Here is a 20,480-nt window from a genome sequence, read left to right as displayed (position 1 = left end):
CATCCCTGACTTGGCCGTTCAACTCCCTTCAGCCCCAGCCAGCATGGGCAATGGTCAGAGATGATGAGAGTTGCAGAGCAGCAATATCTGGAGGGACACAGTGCTTGCTGCCCTGTTTTGGGTTGTTTTGTTTTAAATTCTCCGTTGGAGCGTTAATCCTCCCTCCCTTTTCTTTCCACAGGTCTTTACTTCAGTCATGCAGGGTCATCAGCGCAACAGCACAGTCCTTTTCCAAGTCACTGAAGCTCTTCTAGAATCGGGAGTCAATTGCACTGCCAAAAACAGGATGGGCACCACTCAGCACCACTTCATGCTGGCACAGAGTAAGTGTATCCCTTTTGTCTTGAGAAGAGGGCTCATCCACACTTCCCGCTTGTCCCGCTCATTAGGACTGAATCAGAGCAAACTTCAATTCACAGGAAACCCAATGGGCGTTTGCTCCGATTCCACAGTAAAGATTGAATATCCGCAGGGGAAAGCAGCGAGCCAAGCGAAAGCCTGAATGAGCACAGAATGTGTTGGTGGTGACGGGTACATTTGCCCTTCTGGGAAGGGCTGGGGCTGGGGAAATAATGGTACCCTCCAACATTTTTTCTTCCATCACAGCTGTCCCCAACACCAGAAGCAAGTATGCCAAGGCGCATCAGTCTGTCAGGCCCAGAAAGTGGTTTGAAGTAAAGCTGTGCTGAAAATGTCACTCCACTTTCATGAGCATAGGAAGCTGTCTTACGCTGAGCCAGACTGCTGGTCCATCTAGCTTAGTATTTCCTCTGTACCAGCAGTTCCCAACCTTTTTTTGACCATGCCCCACCTAAGCATCTCTAAAATCCAAGTGCCACCCCCCAGTGACATATAACCCTTATTATTCAAAAAGTGAACTATTCACGTGGAGGAAGCCTGAAAGGCCATTAACTGTTAATAAGTCATTCTCAAATTGCCCCCCTTAAAAATCAAATTGCCCCCCTGTGGGGCGTGTGCCCCACGTTGGGAACCACGGCTCTACACTGAGTGTCATTTTATGTGACTATCGCTGTTCAGTGAGAGGCTGTGGTTATTTCCCATGACCTGGTGTAAATGGGAATCTTGAGAGGGGGTGTGGACTTGCATCTTCCGACAACAACACCCTGAAACTCCTATACAGTGGTACCTCGGGTTACATACACTTCAGGTTACGTACGCTTCAGGTTACAGGCTCCACTAACCCAGAAATAATACCTCGGGTTAAGAGCTTTGCTTCAGGATGAGAACAGAAATCGTGCTCCGGTGGCAGCGGGAGGCCCCATTAGCTAAAGTGGTGCTTTGGGTTAAGAACAGTTTCAGACCTCCGGAACAAATTATGTACTTAACCCGAGGTACCACTGTACACCATGCTGAATTCTCTCTTCGTCTGTTTCAGATGAAGCCAGTGGCTGTGTCAGCCCCACCCCATTTCCTTACACAGCAAGGCAGGCAACCTGTGACGAAGCAGTCCACTTCCAGCTTGTATTTATTCCTCTTTCTTTTCTTTCTTCAGGGCAAGAAGGAGGAACTCCCAATGCCAAGACTGGTAAGCCCCTTACTGAGCATTTACGACTGTCAAACGGACATGAATGTGCTGTCAATGTTCTGGGAACTAACCCACAGAAGATGACTTGGGCTTTGCAGGAAGGAGGAAGCTGGGGAGGGTGTGAGTGTCCTGAAGGTGAACAAGGAGGGCTGCTTGCAGGACCAGGCATCTGAATTCCCATACCCCAAACCATATAAATAAGAGACCAATGAGACTGGGGTTTTGGGGAAAAACAGGCCACAACTTTATTGAATACAGATGAAAGAGGTTTGATTTGGGCATGGGGCAATCTAAATACTTCTGGCCCGCCTGGTGGGAGTGACGCGTGGTCAGTCCAGGCGGGGGTTCCAAAACTTACATCCAATAGTGTGACCCCCGCAGGGACTGCTGTGGGGGAGTGCCTTTGGCCCTGGCGCCTCTGGGCATGTAGACATGGTCACTCCCTCCGAATCCCTTTAACAGCATTCCCCAGCATTTGGAGGGGCAGGCAGGGACTACAACCTCCCCTCCGTCCAAAACAAGGGATTGTCCCAATGCCCAACCAGTTGTGACGAATTGCTATGAGGTAGGCAAAACCATCGGGTAAGAGCCAATTATCCCAGTGGGCAAATTCCTACCCGGCCCCATAAAGAACGGTAGCCACAGCTAAGTCATTGCCTATCAGCCTAAACCGTGGGTGAGTGGGATGGGGAAACCCGGCGCAGGAGCAAATGGGCTGTGTCCCAAGTGTGGGCTGCTTAAATCGGCAGGGGGGCGGATCTGAGGGAAGCCCACCGCCAGCTCCATTAGCTCTGCCCCTGGCACAGCCCACGTCCCAGCCTGCATTCCCATTTGCCAATACAGGGTGCAGGCTAGGATCCGGCTCCTGATAGGTGGTGGGGGCTTATGCCCTCACCGCCTATCAGGAAGGGCACTGACGTTTGAATTCCACCGTCGGGGCCCCAAGCTGCTGCACCAAGAGAGGTGAATGGACTTTCTGAAACCCAGCAAAGATGAGCCTGGTTGGTGTCTGGACGGGCAATTTGCTTGAGAACCCCATGTAGTGCTGCCACCATCTCATTTGTTCTATCCTAGAAGAAAGGTAGGATCCGTTTTGAGTAAGTAAAATACATCAAATGTGAGAGGAGAGGAAGAGGAGTGCCTATCTGCTCGGCTCCCTTTGCCCTTGCAGAAGGTTATGCTGGATGTCAGGAGAGGGGTGATAATATTTGGTCACCACCCTCTGAAGGCCTGAGGGAGACTGTACCGGATGCCAACCTTTGCACCTTAGGGCCCTGAACTCCTTAAAAAGATTATTATTGTTTTATTAATTTATGAACTGCCTTTCACATAAGCCCAAAATGATTTGCAGTCATAAAAACAACTAAAATAGGTTTTTTAAAAAACACAAAACCCCAGTAAAGATCAGTTTTAGAACAATGAAAACAACCACCCATCCAGTTGGAAAAATGTATTGAAACAAAAATATATTCCATCGTTTCTGGAAATTGCAAATAGTAGCAGTCTGTCATAACATTCATTGTCTTTATCTCTAGCAAAATCTTTTAAAGAGGTCTACTTTTTCTTTTCTTAAGCAAGGAAGTCTTACAATTTGTATCCTCTCCTAATCTTGGAGAGAAGAGAATTTGGGGATTGGGTTTGGTTTCTGCCTGCCTGCCATTCTGTTTCTTGGGGCTTTGAGAGGTATGTGGCAGCGGGAGATGCTTCTGGTTAACCAATTTGGGAAAGGGATGCTGTAGATTGTAAATGTTCGTCTTTTTATTAAATAGAACCTCCATGTAAACAGGTACTATAACTTACTTCTTGTGTCATTTTAGTACATACTGTTGTTGTCTATATTTGAAGAGCAAGAAAATATGCCTAATTTATATATATATAGTTTCCATTTTTTTCCTTTTTAAATCCAGAACTTCTTCATGCACAGTTTCAATCAATAAGATTAATGGGAAAAATGCTTCTGACTGCGTTATTGAGGGCGGCACCTTTTTAGTTACGTGAAATTTGTTTTAAATTGATGAATCGTCGAAATGCTGCTGATCTAATTTAACGAGTGAGCCTCCAATGGGTCATTTAAGCCATCGTCTCCTTTGGAAGCCAAGAGCTTCTCACAATCCCTTAGTGCTAAATTGTTAACATTACCTACATTCTCCGCCCGCTGCTCTCCAGATGGTTTTTCTACCCCCACCTTGCCAGAAAATGAAACTTCAGAGTTTGGGTACAACCAGACACCCACTCCCCAAACTCCTGCAGCAATGCAGCAAGGTACCGCTGGGAATGACACACAAAAAGGTATCTGTTTATAATTCAGCTAGGGCAGCCTCTCCCATTGGTTGCAGAGTGGCACTCTGAGAATCCTCCCCAACCAATCGGATCAATGCATGCTGTTGCCTGTTAGGCTGGTCTTCTGAGTTCAGATCATGTACAGGTATGTGCTTTAAAAAGCAAGCACAATTTTGTGCCAGGATAAAGAAAAGCTAGAAATGTGCATAGTTCTACCTCCCTCCCTCCCTTCCCTTCCCCTCTGGCAATTGGATTCATTTCCTGAAATTTCAGTAGGTATTCGCCACACATTCTCTTGTATCAAGGGCAAGAGGCCTAGGCACCTGCTTAAAAAAAAGAAAAAGGAACAGGACTTGAATTTGTTTTCCATGTTCTCTGGCTTTTCTGTGCTTCCAGGAAATAGCAGGTGACACTTAGTCCAGATAGCAGCATGTTTAGCGCCCCCCCCATATCCAGTGAATTGTGTTTTTTGGGGTAACAATTTCTGAAGGCAGGGAGGGAGAGAGCACTTTGTGACAAAGTCCGGGAGCCTCTCCCCATCCTCCCTCCAGCATCTTGACACTTTTTCCACGATGCCTCTGAAAGCTCTTGCTACCCAATCCCTCCAGCAACTGCTTGGGTGCCTTTTCGCTTTGAGAAGGTCCTTGCCAGAAAGGCCTTCTCTTTCTCTGTCTTCCTCCCAATGGCGGCAACAGTTCTTCTGAGGTGGTCTCTGTGGGCAAGCAGAAACCGGTCATCAATTCTATCATGGTGGCGTAATTTTCTTTACAAAACGCACACCTCAAACATACCAGAATTAAGGCCTGTGTGGAAATTGCCTTCATGGCACTCTGCCCATGCTCAGAGGCCCATCTTTATTTCAGCCTGCAGGGCTCAGCCCTGGTTCAAGCTTTGGGAGGAAGCATGCGAAATATTGAGAGCTGTTTTCTGGATACAAGAAAGGCTATTATATATTGCGAGTGGGAGGGGTGGGGTGGGGGGTGTTTGTGTGCGTTGTTTGCTGTTCTCGTCTTTGGACTTGGAGAGCCCAGCCTGTTCCTGTTTGCTCCACACCTTTTCGTTTAAAAGCAGGAGGCAAGGTGTGTGGCTGTTGTATCTGGCTTACCACTGCAGCAGATGAGGTATGTTTGGCATGGCCCTGAAAGACTTGCTCTTCTTGTCTGTTGGATTCCTGTATTTTGTATCACTTTAAATGCATTTTAGCCTTAAGTGTTGGTCTCAAGTGCTTATGAGTTGTTGATCTGCTAAAATCTCACAATTCCTAGACTGAAAACTTCATTAAACAAGTTTCGGTGCAGTTTAATTGATTTTTCCAAATATGCTGAGGAATGGCTTTTAAATTAAAATGGCTTTTAATTGCCATATTAAAACATCTTAATTGAGATGCTGCCACCAGCCTCTTGGGTTTATTAACCCTCCATTCCAATGCCTGCATTTAGGTTCATACCAAAAGCAGAGCCTTGGCTAGGAAGATATGTATACCTCTGCACATAGACTTTTTCATGCCTGCCATAGCAGGCAGGCAATCCATTATCCTCCTGGTGAGAAGCCCATCATGATCGCCAAGTGACAGGAGTCCCACAGTCCTTTGCGCTGGACATTAACACTGCCTCCCTTCCCCTTACGCTGCTCTCCAGAGGACTTTCTCACCCCCACCTTGCCAGGGAATGAAACCTCAGGGTTTGGGTACAACCAGACAGCAGAAGGTATGTTGGGAAGTCACCTGCTGAAAGGTATATTTTTCTTCTGCTGCTGAAGCAGCTTCTCCCATTGGTGTAGGACAACCCCTAGGGGCGGTCCCCATCCACCAATTGGACAGACGCATGCCTCTTAGCATTTATGCAGACTGGCCAAACCCGAAGGCAAACATCAGAGCTATGTGAGCTCTTTGAAATGCAACAAAAAGTGGGATGTGTTTTTTTGCAAGGAGAAGAAAATGCCCTGTGAATGTGCATGATAATTCCTTTTGAGGCTGCATTCCTGGCCATCCCATTCAGCTCCTGAGGTTCCAGCAGGCCTTGGTCAGTTGCTGACACAGAATGCCCACAGTCTTGAGGGCTAAGAACCTGCTTTTCAGTAGAAACAGGAGCTGGATTGGATTTCCATGTTCTGTTGCTTTTCTGTGCTTCCAGGATATTGAAGGCAACACCTTGTCCTGATAGGAGCATATCCAGTGAATTGTTTTGTGGGGTAGCCTTTCTGTAGGCCAGGGAGAGAGAGAACACGTTTTGACAAAGTCCAGGAGACTCTCCCCATCCTCTCTCCAGCATCTTCTCCGATACTGCACTGTTTCCTTGATGCCCCCGAAAGCTCTTGCTGCTTGGGTTCCCTTTGAGAAGGTCCTTGCTAGTCCTGTTCAGAAAAGTCTTCTCTCTCTCTCTCTCTTCCTCCCAAAGGCAGCAGCAGTTCTTCTGAATTGGTCTCTGTGGGCAAGCAGAAACAGGCAGCAATGCAATGATGGTAGGGTAATTTTCTTTACAAAATACACAAAATACCAGAATTAAGGCCTGTGTGGCAATTCATGACGCTCTGCCCATGCTCAGAGGCCCATCTTTATTTCAACCTGCAGGGCTCAGCCCTGGTTCAGGCTAAGCTTTGGGAGGAAGCCAGATAAATATTGAGAGCTGATTTCTGGATATGAGAAAGGTGACTATATATTGAGTCGGGGGGGCTGTGTATGTACATATGCGTCCTGCTTGCTATTTTTGTCTTTGGGGCTTGGAGAGCCCAGCCAGTTCCCATGTGCTCCACACATTTCATTTAAAAGCAGGAGGCAAGGTGTGCGGCTGTTGTGTCTGGCTTACCACTCTGGGAATGGATTGGCATAGATGAGGTATGTTTGGCATTACCTGCAAAACCGTTGTTTGTTTGTTTATGTCTGTCAGACTACCGTACTTCATATCAGTTTAAATGCATTTTTGGCCTTTAGTATTTGTCTCTAGTGCTTATGAATTGCTGATTTGCTAAAAACTCACAATTCTTAGACTGAAAGCTTCATTAGCTTCAGTGCTATTTAATTGATTTTTCAACTGAGCTGAGGAATTGTTTTTCAATTAGAATGGCTTTTAATTGCTGCATTGGTAAAACGTCACTCGCATAATTGAGATGCTTCCACCAGCCTCATGGGTTTATTAACCCTCCATTCCAACATCCTGCAAGAGGTTCATACTAAAAGCAGAGCCCTGGCTAGGAACGTTTGTGTGCTATATTGCCTATAGACTCTTTCACGCCTGCCTTAGGGGGTAGGGCAAGAAATTGTCTTCCGGGTGAGAAGCCCAGCATGATCCGGCAAATGACAGGAGTCCCACAGTCCTCTGTGCTGGACATTAACACTGCCTCCCTTCCCCTTACGCTGCTCTCCAGAGGACTTTCTCACCCCCACCTTGCCAGGGAACGAAACCTCATGGTTTGGGTACAACCAGACAGCAGAAGGTATGTTGGGAAGTCACCTGCTGAAAGGTATATTTTTCTTCCGCTGCTGAAGCAGCTTCTCCCACTGGTGTGGGGCAACCCCAAGGGCCGGTCCCCATCCACCAATTGGACAGACGCATGCTCTCGCTGACTGTTACCATTTATGCAGACTGGTCAAACTCACAGGGAAACGCCAGAGCTACGTGAACACTTTGAAAAGCAGCAACAAAAAGTGGAATGTGGTTTTTTTTACAGGAAGAGGAACGTTGATCTGTGAATGTGCTTGATTCTGCCCTTCCACCCCGGCAATCTCATTCAGCTGAGGTTTCAGCAACCAGATGCTCTCACAAAATGCCTAGTCTTGAAGGGCTAGAGAGTTGCTTTTCTAAAGCAACAGGAGCCGAATTGGATTTCTGTGCCCTGCAGCTTTTCTGCGCTTCCAGGAAATCTCAGATGATGCACAGCCCTGCGTGTAGCACATCATTCCAATCCTGCCCCCCCTCCTCAATGTCATACATTATGGGGTAGCTCTGTTGGGAGATGGGGCAGGGAGGAAAAATCAGCTTTGCTACAGCAACCAGGAGCCGCCGCCCCCCTCCAGCACCTTCCGTGATATTGTGTTATTTCTTATTCTGCATCTGAAAGTCGTTTCCGTTACCACCTGTTCAGCTGCTACTCGAGTTGCTTTTGCATTTAAGCAGGCCTCCGTTGGGCCCCTGAGGAAAGCCCCCTCTTTGTGTCTCTCTTTCTCTCAAAAACAGTTGCAGTTCTTCCACAGCAGCCTGTAGGCAGCAAAGGAAATATTGGAGGAGCACACTGGTAGCAGTTTAGCTGGGCAGCTGTGCTTAAATTTCCCTCTCTCTCTCTGCTCCAAAATGAGATAAGTCAGAACTCAGGCTGGTGCGGAAGTTGCTTGCATAGCCCTCTGCACGTGCTCAGAGCCAAACTTTTCCTTCCAATTTGCAGGGCTTGGCCTTTGCTGAAACTGAACTTGGAGAGAATATCAGGGGATGCTTTGGGGATTCAAGGAGGGGGTGTGCTGTGGGGCAGGGCGTGGTGGCCGTGATGGTTTCTGGCTGACGTTCTCTTCTTGGGGAATCCAGCCCTGTCCTGCTTTGGCAGGGGTCGGGGCGGGTTGTAGCTGACTGGTCACTACAGAAGTGGGATGCTGTAGAGGGGAAATGTTTGGCATAACCCTGAAAAACTGACGTTTGTGTCCTTTTATCAAATGGACCTCCCATGGATCCAGGTACTATATCTCATTTTTGTTTATTTTAGGCTATACTCTTGCTCTATATAGTGAAAGTACAATAACATATGTGTAATTTAATATGTAAACATGTATATAATTTTTCTTTTGAAATCTAGACGTTGCTCAATGTGTGAATTCATTGCCTATTGTAGTGGAGATTGTTGATACAGATTTTAGATGTTTTAGCAGTTTTTGTTTATACTGATTGCCCATTGTTATGTTTTCTGATGTTGTAATCTACCCTGTAATCTAAGGTGGGGTGTGTGTTTGAGTAAGTCAATACAATAACTTTAGTCAGTAGATCAGTTTGATGATTCCTAGATTTAAAACTTCATTGATCAGCTTGTCCTACTGTTAACTTTTTTGAGGTGGCGGGGGAGTAATTTGCTTACTGGACTGGGGAACTGAATACCTTTTTTTTGTTCAATGAAAATGGGTCTTGGCACAGAACATTTGTATGGACTCATTTTAACACCTGCCGCTCCAGCCAGGGGGAGATGGGTAGGGGGCATGTGAGCCATCCTCTCCTTTGGAAGCCAAGAGCTTCCCAGCCTCCTTAGCACTAAATGTTAACATTTGCCTACATTCTCCACCTGCCGCTGCCCAGATGACTTTTCCAACGCCACCTTGCCAGGGAACGAAACTTCCGAGTTTGGGTACAACCAGACATCAACTTCCCAAACTCCTGGAAGGGCTGAGGAAGGTATCCTTTCTACTTCCGCTCTAGCCGCCTCTCTCATTGGTTAGGGGGGCCTAATCCTGAGGGGCTTCCTCAGCCAATCGGACCAATGCTTGCTCTTGCCGCCTGTTAGCATTTTGCTGGCTGGTCTTCTTGACTCCAGACTCAGAGACAGTAGCCAGGGCTGTGCGCGCTTTGAAAAACACAACCAAAAATTAAGTTTTATGCTACCGGCGGGGGAAGAGAAGCTGCGTCAATGTGCATGATTGTTTTATTTGTTTCTTTCTTTGCTAGTCTTCAGGAGCTGTAAGTCAGCTGCCCTCCTGCCCCTCTGGGAATCTAAGTCAGTTCCTGAGGTTGGAGCAGGTGTTGGCTAATTGCCAAGAAGACTAGGAACCTGCTTTCTTTTCCTTTAAAAAAAGAAGCAAGCTGAATTAGAGTTCCGTGTTGTGCTGTTCCTCTGTGTTTCCAGAAACAGCAACATACGGAGCCTTGCCATGAAGCATTATGGGACATAGCTTTGCAAGGAAGGAGTGGCAGTCTTGCCATAAGATCCAGGAGCCTTCCACTCCCTCCATCTCCTTCTGAGATGTATTGGAGACTTCCCCAATTTGGTGCCCTTCAACCGTTTTGGACTCCCAACAGATTCCCAGCAGCTAGCCTGACCAGCAATCAGGGATGATGGGAATTGTAGTCCCAAAACATCTGCTGCCAGAACCCTCCAGCAACTGCTTGGGTGGCCTTTGCATTTGAGCAGGTCCTTGCTTTAGATCTGCCCAGAAATGCCTTTTCTCTCTCTTCCTCCCAATGGCAGTCCTTCCAAAGCGGTGAGCGGAAATAGCAGCAGTGCCGTAATCTTCTTCACAGAACAGTGAAGTGATGCCTGCACGAATTGTGCCTTCGTGGCCCTCTGCCCATGCTCAGAGAGACCCATCTCTATTTCAACCTGCAAGGGCTCAGTCCTGGTTCAAGCTACACTTTGGGAGGAAGCCAGGGAAATATTGAAAGCTGCTTTGTGGCTGCAAGAAGGGTGATTCTGTTTGGATTTTCTTTCCTCCTCCACCCCCCCCCTCCCCGAGCAGAGCAGACAGCACAGGAGAGCAAAGGTGTGATCATTGTGGCCGTCGTCATCTGCATCCTGGCGATTGCTGTCCTGGGCGCCGTCTTGTACTTCCTGCACAAGAAAGGGAAGCTCACCTGTGGCCGCTCAGGCAAACAAGAGATGTAAGCATACACAGCTTTCTTTGCAGCCTTTTGGGTGCCTCCCTCCTTCCCTCTCATCCATCTACCAGAGACCACGCTTCTTCCCTTCCGGCCCCCTCCCAGTCTCCTTGCACCAAGCAGCGCGCTTCTTCTGATCCCATGGGAGGGAGGAAGTGGGGTGGACCTTGAACTGCTGTTGCCCACTAGGTCCTTTGCAATGTCATTTGCTACTCAGCAAGCCTTAGGGGGAAGCAGCTCCTCTGACACACAAAGCTTGATCGGTGATGGTTGCAGGCAGAAGACATTTGCCCTTGGCCATGAGATTACGCCTTTCTGACTTCTGTCCCACCCAAGTCACTGGTCAAATAGTGCTTTGGTTAAGAGCGGTAGTCACGTAATCTGGGGAACCGGGTTCGCGTCTCCGTTCCTCCACCTGCAGCTGCTGGGTGACCTTGGGCCAGTCACACTTCTTTGAAGTCTCTCAGCCCCACTCACCTCACAGAGTGTTTGTTGTGGGGGTGGAAGGGAAAGGAGAATGTTAGCCGCTTTGAGACTCCTTAAAGGGAGTGAAAGGCGGGATATCAAATCCAAACTCTTCTTCTTCTTCTTATAAAGGTAAGCTTTGTAAAGGTAAAGGGACCTCTGACCATTAGGTCCAGTTGTGGCCGACTCTGGGGTTGCGGCGCTCATCTCGCTTTATTGGCTGAGGGAGCCGGCGTACAGCTTCTGAGTCATGTGGCCAGCATGACTAAGCCGCTTCTGGCGAACCAGAGCAGTGCAGGGAAATGCCGTTTACCTTCCCGCCGGAATGGTACCTATTTATCTACTTGCACTTTGACATGCTTTCAAACTGCTAGGTTGGCAGGAGCAGGGACCGTTGCGGGGATTCAAACCGCCGACTTTCTGATCGGCAAGTCCTAGGCTCTGTGGTTTAACCCACAGCGCCACCCGCGTCCCTTGCAAGCTTTATAAGTGGCTCCAAAGCTGGCTAGAGACTCCAGCGGGGACAAGGTCTGTGATGGGGTTCCCTTCCACTCCCTTGAAGCACTTGCCTAGCTCAAGCCTCTGCTGGACCCAGAGGAGCTGAATGATGAGCCCCCCAGGAACTGCTGTTCTGTCCCAGCCTGCAGCCCACCCACTCCGCAGGGATGCGTCTCAACACTGTTACCCTCCCTCCTCCCTAGCACAAAGCCCGAAGCGCATAAGGATGAGATTGTAGTTGAAGTTAAGTCAGATAAACTTCCTGAAGAGGCGGGGCTCCTGCAGGGCGCCAACGGCGAGAAGAGATCGGCAGGTGACCAGGTAGGCCAGTTCGCCATGACTAGCAGCGGCGGCTAGCAGACACGATGGTTCAGAGGACCCAGATATGGTGTATGCGTTGTTTTTGATGCAATGTGTCATCCTTCCCCAAATCCACCTTCTTGGGTTGCACAAATGGCTGTCGGCCCGTGCTATCCATTCTTTTTTTTAAGGAGGAAAAAATGATGTTGGGGGGGGGGTTGTAACCCATGGTGTAGATTGGCCCAGCTGCTATGCCCTTCTGCCCCCTTCCCCCCCCCCCCGTCCCACTCCTGAATGTGCTGCGGTTACATTAGGAAGCCCACCGCTGCTTCATAAACTGATAGTGAACTGAACAGGGGAAGCTTAGCATTTTCCACTGCTGAGATGTCCAAGCAGGAAGAGCCTGTCTCTGTGCATAAGGGGTACAGCTCTTGCCTTTCCCCCATACCTTTTAGCATGGGCCAAAAGTGGGTTTCTTAGTGTCAGCAGATGCCCCTCTGCCCCTCCCCTTAGGTCTCCCTGATCCAGCAACTTTAGCCCCTGCTGCTCCCTGCGTTTGGCAGCTTTTTGTGCTCCATGTGGACAGTGTGCATGCAGCCCCATTCACTCTTCCCCTCAGCTTTTCTCTAGCAACCACCTATGGGAGGGCTTTTCCTGCCTCTCTCCTGCAGTCTAGCCGGAGGAGCTTCTCTATTTCAATACAGAAAAATGTTCCTGCATGTGCTTTTTAATTTTTTACTGTGCCTCCAAGCCAGTCAAGCAATCTCATTCAAAACGGCTGCCATCATCTTACCTCGGCTATCTCACACCGCGGGACAACAGAAGTGGGTGTGCTTGTATTTTACTGGGCCATAATCGCAATGTAACTCTCTTTTTCTTTTGCTGCTTTAAAAAGGGAGAGAAATACATCGATTTGAGGAACTGAGAAAGCTGAGACAGCTGTGCCCCTTCGAAGATGTCTCCTGTTCCTTCTCGATGCCTCCACCCCTCTTGCTCCCCCGGTCATAGTCTTTCAGACGCACAGCAGCAGCAAATAAGGCACAAGATGGCTCCACAGCAAATAATACTTTGCAACCTCACCCTCAGGTTTTTGAAGGACAAAGCAGCTGAAGCAAATCAGCAGTTTTCAGACCAAAAAAAGGGGAGTCTTAGTTTAAAAATGACTCCCTTTAGAGGATCCATGTTAAGGAGGGGTTTTTGAGCGGGGGCAGGTAGAGGAACATATAGTCTACCATAATTGTATGGGGCTTCAGTCAGTTTGTAAAAGAAAAAATATAACAGCCAAGCGCTTGCTGAGCTGAATTGGTTGAAGATTTTTTTTTTTTAATTGAGACTTGGTAAATTGGAGAAGAAAACTTTAAAATCTTACCTTTTAGACAGGATTGGAGAATGGTGAGTGTGTGATGGATTTGGCTCCATCTGGCATGTAGAATACTTGTGGAAAGCCAGAGTTGCCTCAGCTGTTCCTTGAACTGTTGCTGTTCTTCGCAGCAAGGTGCTGAAGGAATCAGCTGCGCTTCAGAAGCCCTAGCCCTCAAAACGGCAGAGGATGGGGTGGGAATGGAGGTAAGAAGTCTTAAGGACACTCACCAGGGACTCAGTTTCATTGAAGTCAGTGCTGCTTACTTCCAATTTAATATAAAGGATAACTGTACAGAGAGGTGGTTCTCTCTGCACTTCAGATGTTATGATAGGAATAAAGTCTCTTTTTTGTACAAACACTGTATAGTCACACTTGTTTTTACCCGAGAACGTAGGTTATTGTCCCTCCTCTCCCCCCCCCCAAAAAAATACCCCTTCCACAGAGATTCTGGGTTACCTTGCTGCAGATGACACACTTGCCAGTCTTTGGAAGTCCTGCCTCTCCTTAGGCCACAGGAGGAGAAACAAGGCACTAAAATAGGATGTTAAGCACATGAGGTAGTTTTCTACAATTATTTTGGGTTTTATTTCAGTGTAGCACCAAGGAACCTGCTCTGTTAGCACAAGGATTTATGCTTCCTCCCTGGTGGTCCCCCCCCCCCAAAAAAAATCTGTTTTCTCAACCCTCCAGAGCAGGGGGCAAGGAAGAGAGAAGTGTAAATTCTTGTGCTAACAGATCGAGTGCGTTGGAATTCATCTTTAATTGCTCTGCTCTGATAGCAGCAGCAGCCAGTGACACACGGAGAATGTGAAGGAAGCTGGTGCCTGTACCAAAATGAGATTGTCATGCAGCCTTCAAAGCAGGTGCTGATGACAACGCTCTTCGTCCTTAAACATGCCAGGAAGTATTACAGGATGCCGTACTTCACCATGCTGGTCCAGTGCCTAAGAAAAGCTTTCTGCTTCTCTGTCCACACCCCAGAATTCTAAATGGACACCAGACAGAAATACTGTAGCTAGCTGCTTCCGTACGGAATTACTTCCTGCAGAGTTCAGTTTTCCATTCCCCTCAAAGCCTCTCAGAAGTGAACAGCTTTCAACACAAACTGGGTAAAACAGTTAAGGTTTTCCTTTAGACACTCTTTGTTTTCCGAGTGGTTAAAAAGTGCAAACTCATCAACCAAAAACGGGGGGAAGAAAAGGGTGTTGCGCTTTCCGTGTAAGCTATAAAATTAGCAAACAAACAAACAAAAATGCTTTTGTTATATATTTTTGTTGATGTGTGTAAATTTAAGAGTGTCTGAGTTGCAGGGTTTATATATATATATATATGTATATGAAAAATAAAAAGCTAAATCTTCACGCATTGGCTCTTTCCTAATGAATGGAATACATGGCAAGGAGAAAATATCAATCACTGTAAAGCACTTGAAGGTTTAAAAAACCTGATTCACACAGCATGGATTAGCAGGTAACATGACGTATTGTGTCTAAAAATTCTTGCTGAACATTAGTTCAGTTTAAACATACATCTTCCCCTCTCCACTTCTATCAATGTAAGCAATGTTTGCCTGGCATTTCTGTATAGGTGGGTGGGAGTTCTGTCACAATCGTAAGTGAAACCAGGTTCTGTGGGCAAGGGAAGGAATTGTAATCCTCTCATGCTGGTGGGGGCATAGGAAAAATTGCAGAAGGCATTGGGTCCTGCCCACAAACACTGTCCCAATGAAAGCCTTATCTTTCACTGACTTAAGGGTGCCAGCTTACAGAAAAGGCAAAGGTCACTAGAATGCCGGAGTTTAGTCCTCATTTCTGCAGTACTTCATATGCTGTTAAACTTGCAAGGGGGTAGACTAGATTACTCTCAGGGTCCCTTCCAACTCTACAATTCTATGATTCCCAACAGGATGGGAGTCATTGTCCAACATCATCTGGGGGATCACAGGTTTCCAAACCACATGATAATATTTTTTTGAGCACTTAAAATATACCAAATCATACAACCCACACCTAGAAGTAGAGCTCTGACTTGGATGGAATGTGAGCAGAGATCCTAAGCAAGGAGCATCAGTTCCAGGGAGACAACCAGAGTCTACACTTTTGTGAAGTTTGAGTACACGTAAAACTTACTAGGATAAGAGGCCCAATTTCGCTGGAGTTGCAAATGACACAACAGAAGCAATATGCTACAACAAAGAAATTTATTTAAAAATAAAACTTTGTTTTTTTATTTTACTGACACACATGAAATACCCTAAATCCTCCACAAGCTCTTTCGTGGGCAGCTTACAAGAATGAAAAATAAAAAATAAATAACATTAGTATAACCTCTAAAAACATTAACAATGCATTTTGCAGAACAAAATGAGGACTTTAGACCAAATGAACCTTAAAGCTCAGCTACTCTGTAAGAATATTTACCCTCTGTTCTTATTCTTTACAGTTCTGAAAGGATTAAATACTGCTAATATATTTTTTATATTAATGACATTATTATAACTTTTAAAATAGTCAGTGAAAATCTGAATTCATTTATTTTTTAACACTGATATTAAAATTGGTTCTCAACCTTCAGGAGAAATAAAGCTACTAATAACCTCTCTCTCCCACTCAAAGGTAATTTATCCATTAAGCATTTCAGCTTTCCTAACCCCCCCCCACCCACCCCCGCCTTGCAGTTTTAGTCACGAGAGCAGCGGTTGTAGATCAGTGAGCTAACAGGGCCGCCGATGGCAAGTCGCACTGCTCCGAAATTGGCTACTAGAAGTGACATTCGTAAAGCTGCACACCCATACCCCAAATGCATATGCAGCTCTAAGATGGGGGAGGCAGCATTTGCAAAACGGACGCTGCAAATTGAACAGGCACTGGACATTTAATACTTCAGGGCAAAATCCACAGGAAACTCCTTGCAAAACTATGTGGGGGAATCGACTGGAGCCTCAACAGAAGATCCCAGAAGATTGCACTCCATCCCCGCACACAGAGAGGTTCGGAAGTTGACAGGAAACTTGGCACATGTGCCTGGAGGTACAGCTGTATTTTGCTTCCAGTCTTAAGCCTCATTTGTTTTTAAAAAGAAAAAGGACGGGGGCGGGAGGCGACAATTTGGGATATTTTGGGTGACCCACACTGGTTGTGTCAAAATCCTGCATCAGAGTTGCGCTATTACTGCCTTCAAGCTTAGGGCAGCCAGCAATACGAACAACTCCCCAACACTAAGGACTAAGGTAGAGAAAACCTGTTCAGGCTGAACAACACACACACAAAAACAAACACACCACTATGTTAGCTTTGGGGCGACAGCTTTCTCCTTCCAAGGAGCAGCTCCATGGATTTCCCTGGTCAAGTTTTAAATCTGTCTCTTCTTCAGATGCAAGATTGGAGATAGAGCATTTCCCCCATCAAAAGGCACTATACATTTGGCTTTAAGTAAAATAAGTCAACCTTTTTTTCTTTTTTTTTAAAGATTAAGAGACACGGGGGGGAAACATAATAAGGTAAAATTTTTTAAAAGCAGCAGGGAACACACCCCGGGAGGCATTTTTCGCTCTGCCTCCCTTGTGCTTGCAAACAAAGACATTCATGTGGTTCGAGGAGAAAGAGCCACTTTAAAAGTTCTCATGTAAATGTAAGACACAAGAAGTGGACAAAAAGGAGACATGCAGTAAAGTCCAGTCAGCTATAGTATGTGGAGTGTTCCTGTCAGGCAAAAGGCGTCCCGAAACGAGGATGGCCCTGCTCAGGGCGTGGAGAGCATCTGCAGAGGCCCATCGGCAAAGGCAAGTTGGTGCTGCCGCTTTGCACAAAGGTGGAGATTAAGGCTGACTGCCACCGAGTTTCCAGTGCTATGCCAACAGCTTCTCCGGCGGACTAGGAAATCAGCTTTGCAAAGAGCTAGTCCTCACCAAACTAGTCTCCAAAACTGATGTGGAGTTCGTGGCCCGGATGTGGGAAGAAATAGCCAAGAGGAGCGTCCAGTGGTTGCTCCAACATTTCACACTCTGAAATTGCACAGCCCCCTTGGTTCCTAAACTGCCTGGCCACAACTCAGCTCTGCAGTTGTTGCAAAGGCCCTCTGCTCACTTGCTCCTAAATGCTATCAAGTTATTCAAAATGCACTCTAGCCGAGACCTCCTCATCTTCACAGTGTTTCACATGAAAGCAGCAAGATCAGACCGACATTGCCACTGCCCGTCCCATGTATGGAGGGGGCTTCTGAAGCCTCTGTGAGGTGTTGGCAACTGACAACTCTTTCTCTGGGCAGCAAGAGAAGGGCCACAGCTGCCAGGTCAAAAAATCTGCTTTTGGACCACTGCAGGCAACAGCAAACTCCTGCCAGTCTTCAAATCTTCATAGTGTGTCATTCAAACAGCACTGCTGACAACAAAGTGCCAGCTAGGTGCATCCACGGTACCTGCACAACCTGGTGCCATCTCTGACGTCCTCTGCAGTTATTCCCCAGGGATCCAAGCGCTCGTGGACAAGCAAGGCTGCCCATTTAGAGAGAAACACAAGCAGCCTCTTTCTATGCCCTCCCCCTCTTCTGGGGGGAAAGTCTTAGTATCCTTATCTGGGGCAGAGGAACCAGGCCTATTTAAACAGGGCAACTGCAGGGAAAACCAAACATGCAACTTGTTTTGAGATATAAATTTTCACATGACTAATGCTGTAATTGGGGAGACTGTAGTGAAGGCTTGAGGAAGAGGATGGAAGAGGGAAGGTGTCCTCTAAATTCAGGTTGCCTGCTGTCCATCAGCCAGACGGTGGCCGTCAAGGTCCAAATTCATCTTTCTAAACCTCCATTAGCCTGCCCAAACAAGAGCAACATTCAGAAGCCACACTCTTCTTTTCCTCCCCTCCCGTTACCGTTTCTTTCGACTTGTTTGTCAAAAGATCCCGAACTTTAAAAAGAAAAATGCAACAAGCAGAGCAAAGGAGGCGGGGGTTGGGGAATCACCCCCTTTCACAAAAGCCCTGCAGGGAATTGTTGCATTTTGACTGCTGAGCTGGTCAAAAATTATTTCCACAGATGCTGGATGCAGGTGCCCACATCCATGAATAAGTAATCCAGCACAGTTAACTCTCATCCACAGGAAGTGAAAGGAAATAATGGATCCGATGGCCACGGGACTTGTAGATGCTACGAAGATGACATGCCACGTTTACCAAGCAGCAGCTCTGGGTGTGTTAAAGGGCAGCTGCTCCAGTCCTCAACAGCCTCGATTACGTAAAAGCAGGATAGCACAGAACGCTTGGAGCTGGGGGGTGCAGCTACATCTAATCATCGCAGCAGCCCGAGCACAGGTGAGAAGTCTTGCATCTCCAATGCCTTAAAATCCAGTGTGCGTCAGGTTAATGCTGGCAACAGGAGAAGCCTGACTCAGACCGAGGAGGAGCCAGAAATGACTGGAGATGTAGAAAGGGAACAAGGAGAACATTTGGGGGAGTTGTGGGGGGAGAGAGGGAGGGTGTTGTAGCAGAAGGAAGCTACCAAAACCACTTCCTTAGTTGAGAATCTGTACCCGGTAGCAGGTGGTCTAAAAAGCCTGAGCCAAAACATACAGCAGCAAAGAGGCCCCGATTCAGTACCCTGAACCACAGGAGGGCACGCCACAAGAAAGGTGGAGACGCCATTCGACAGACTGGCATCCCCTTTTAATTCACAGCACGACACAAGACACCCCGGCAAACGCCCTTCCGCTCCCGCCCCCTTGTCCACCAGCACAGGAACCAAGAGGTCTTTCCAAAGCGACACAACCGCCCCCTCCAACGAGGACGTGCGGGAGGGAGGGGCCAAGAGGGGAGGGACTCCAAAAGACACACAGACTGGAGAGGACGCACCTATCTGCTCCGTTTCGTTCCTTTTGCTTGGAAACCTGGAATCGCATGAAACCCTGATGACCGATTACTCTCTGTCGAGGCAAGCCTGCCTTCGCAGGAAGTCTCTCGCGGAGCCCGTTGCCTCCTCTAGGTAGAAGCTGGGCAGGAGACTGCCCAGGCAGGTTGGATGCGCAGGGGTGTCCCAGGCAGGGCCAAAGGGATGTGTGCTATGTGGCTAGGTGAGCGGGGGAGGAGACGGAGACAAACTCCCGCAGAATATTTTTGGCCATGTCGATATTGTTATGGGCAATGACGAGGGCTTTCTGGATGTCCTGATATGAGTAGCCTTGGCTCATGAGGTTCTCGATCTCGCTGGAGAGCTGCGGGGAGGGAGTAGGGGCCGGCCCTGCTCCACCAGCTTGCAGGCAGCTGCCTGCTTTGCGTTCAGAGTTTATCCTCCGGGGCAAGGGCTTCGGAGGCCGCTCTGGGACCTGGGAGCCATCAGACAAACCTGGAAGAGAAAGAACTATATGATTTGGGGAGCGGGGGGCAGGGGCAGGAGGACAGGTACTTTTTAAAGGTCACACAGCCTCAGCTTTATGCTCTTTGAACATCTGGGAATCTGCAGCCGAAATTCTCTTTCACAAGACCTAACTCTTCACCATTAAATCCTATGGTTAACCGGAACATAATTGCAACCTTGTATGCAGAAAGATTCACAGATTTCAGATATTCAGCAGCTTGAACACCCAGATAGCCAATTTGTTTATTTATAACCTGGTCTCCCTTGTTCAGGAGCATTAATACACAATAAAGCACTATTTTATTTACGTACAACCTAAAGAGTAAAAACAGGCGAAACGCTAACTTCATCAGCCAAAGCGAGATACACCACTTTAGTCAATTGCTTAGAAGAACAGCCACATATTTTACCTGGAATCAAAACTCAATTAAATTTGGTGCTACTTGCATCAACGCAATAGTTATCCTCAACAGCTGAAATTGACTATTAATCCTCTCTTATCACCCCGGGGAGGTTGAGAAATGGCAAACTTTGTGGTTTAGGTTGCATCATATCTGGCGTGCTGATGTTAAGCAGAAGTAGCCTTCGTGCTGCAGGCATTCTGAGAAGTGCTTGAGAAAGCGCAAGAAAAGGAACGCCTCAAAACCGCATTGCCTGCCAAGTTCCTAGCCTCTCTTACAAACAAAGAGAGGAAAAGTATGCGCAAGTCCCTCTCGGAGCTCACTCCAGAGCACAAAGGGCTACGGATCGGCTCTCTCACAAGTTGGGATGTGGGACCGGCGGGTTTGCAGCATCAAAATCTAGTGCAAAAGATTCCCTTGGCAACAGGTGGAGCGCAGCTTGTCAACCACAGCAGATGCTCTTGCCCAACACTGTGCACGAGCCATGGAATTGCGCAAGAGGGGAATTCAGGGCTGGCCTGTAAGACCTACCATGCAGCAAAATGGAAAGGGTGCCCTGATGCCAGCCTGCTGGTGGAATGCTTTCCGCACAAAGGCTTACCTGGCACCTATCTGTGGCTGGGGAAACCCAGCCAGATGGGCAGGGTATAAATGAATATAAAACAACATCATCATCATTATCATCATTATTTATTATTATTCCAGGCATTTTATTCATC

The 20,480-nt window shown here is 47.4% G+C and overlaps 3 protein-coding genes across 7 annotated transcripts in view; 2 read left to right on the top strand and 1 right to left on the bottom strand.

The window, feature by feature from the left end:
* MCAM (melanoma cell adhesion molecule) overlaps positions 1-13,673 on the top strand; it is a 57,238-nt gene extending 43,565 nt beyond the window's left edge. For 4 of the 5 annotated variants that reach the window (XM_081172541.1, XM_081172544.1, XM_081172545.1 and 1 more), the window contains 5 exons: positions 182-323; positions 1,514-1,546; positions 10,251-10,392; positions 11,556-11,673; positions 12,548-13,673. In XM_081172541.1, coding sequence (XP_081028667.1) covers positions 182-323; positions 1,514-1,546; positions 10,251-10,392; positions 11,556-11,673; positions 12,548-12,577 — 465 coding nt within the window. In that variant the 3' untranslated portion in view covers positions 12,578-13,673. The remainder of the gene's footprint in view (positions 1-181; positions 324-1,513; positions 1,547-10,250; positions 10,393-11,555; positions 11,674-12,547) is intronic. The other variant, XM_081172542.1, reaches the window with a different exon arrangement.
* On the top strand, positions 1,560-10,244 carry LOC308574679 (uncharacterized protein). Its single transcript, XM_081172805.1, has 4 exons — positions 1,560-3,835; positions 5,464-5,532; positions 7,190-7,258; positions 9,097-10,244. The coding sequence occupies exons 1-4, from the start codon at positions 3,799-3,801 to the stop codon at positions 9,234-9,236; spliced, it is 315 nt and encodes a 104-aa protein (XP_081028931.1). The 5' UTR covers positions 1,560-3,798; the 3' UTR covers positions 9,237-10,244.
* Positions 13,674-15,196: 1,523 nt separating the features above from the next.
* CBL (Cbl proto-oncogene) overlaps positions 15,197-20,480 on the bottom strand; it is a 48,758-nt gene continuing 43,474 nt past the window's right edge. The window contains exon 16 of the mRNA XM_081172498.1: positions 15,197-19,348. Coding sequence (XP_081028624.1) covers positions 19,065-19,348 — 284 coding nt within the window. The 3' untranslated portion in view covers positions 15,197-19,064. The remainder of the gene's footprint in view (positions 19,349-20,480) is intronic.

The sequence above is a fragment of the Podarcis bocagei genome, assembly GCF_964188305.1.
Source record: "Podarcis bocagei genome assembly, chromosome: 15".
Classification (NCBI taxonomy): domain Eukaryota; kingdom Metazoa; phylum Chordata; class Lepidosauria; order Squamata; family Lacertidae; genus Podarcis; species Podarcis bocagei.
Note: the sequence above shows the minus strand (reverse complement) of the source record. Positions and strands in the feature narration are given on the sequence as shown.

Excerpts from the sequence above, each read along its gene's own strand:
- LOC308574679 (XM_081172805.1), top strand. The coding sequence starts at position 3,799 with ATGCAGCAAGGTACCGCTGGGAATGACACACAAAAAG. Across the intron at positions 3,836-5,463 it reads TGGGAATGACACACAAAAAG|AGGACTTTCTCACCCCCACC; the intron begins GTATCTGTTTAT and ends GCTGCTCTCCAG. Across the intron at positions 5,533-7,189 it reads GTACAACCAGACAGCAGAAG|AGGACTTTCTCACCCCCACC; the intron begins GTATGTTGGGAA and ends GCTGCTCTCCAG.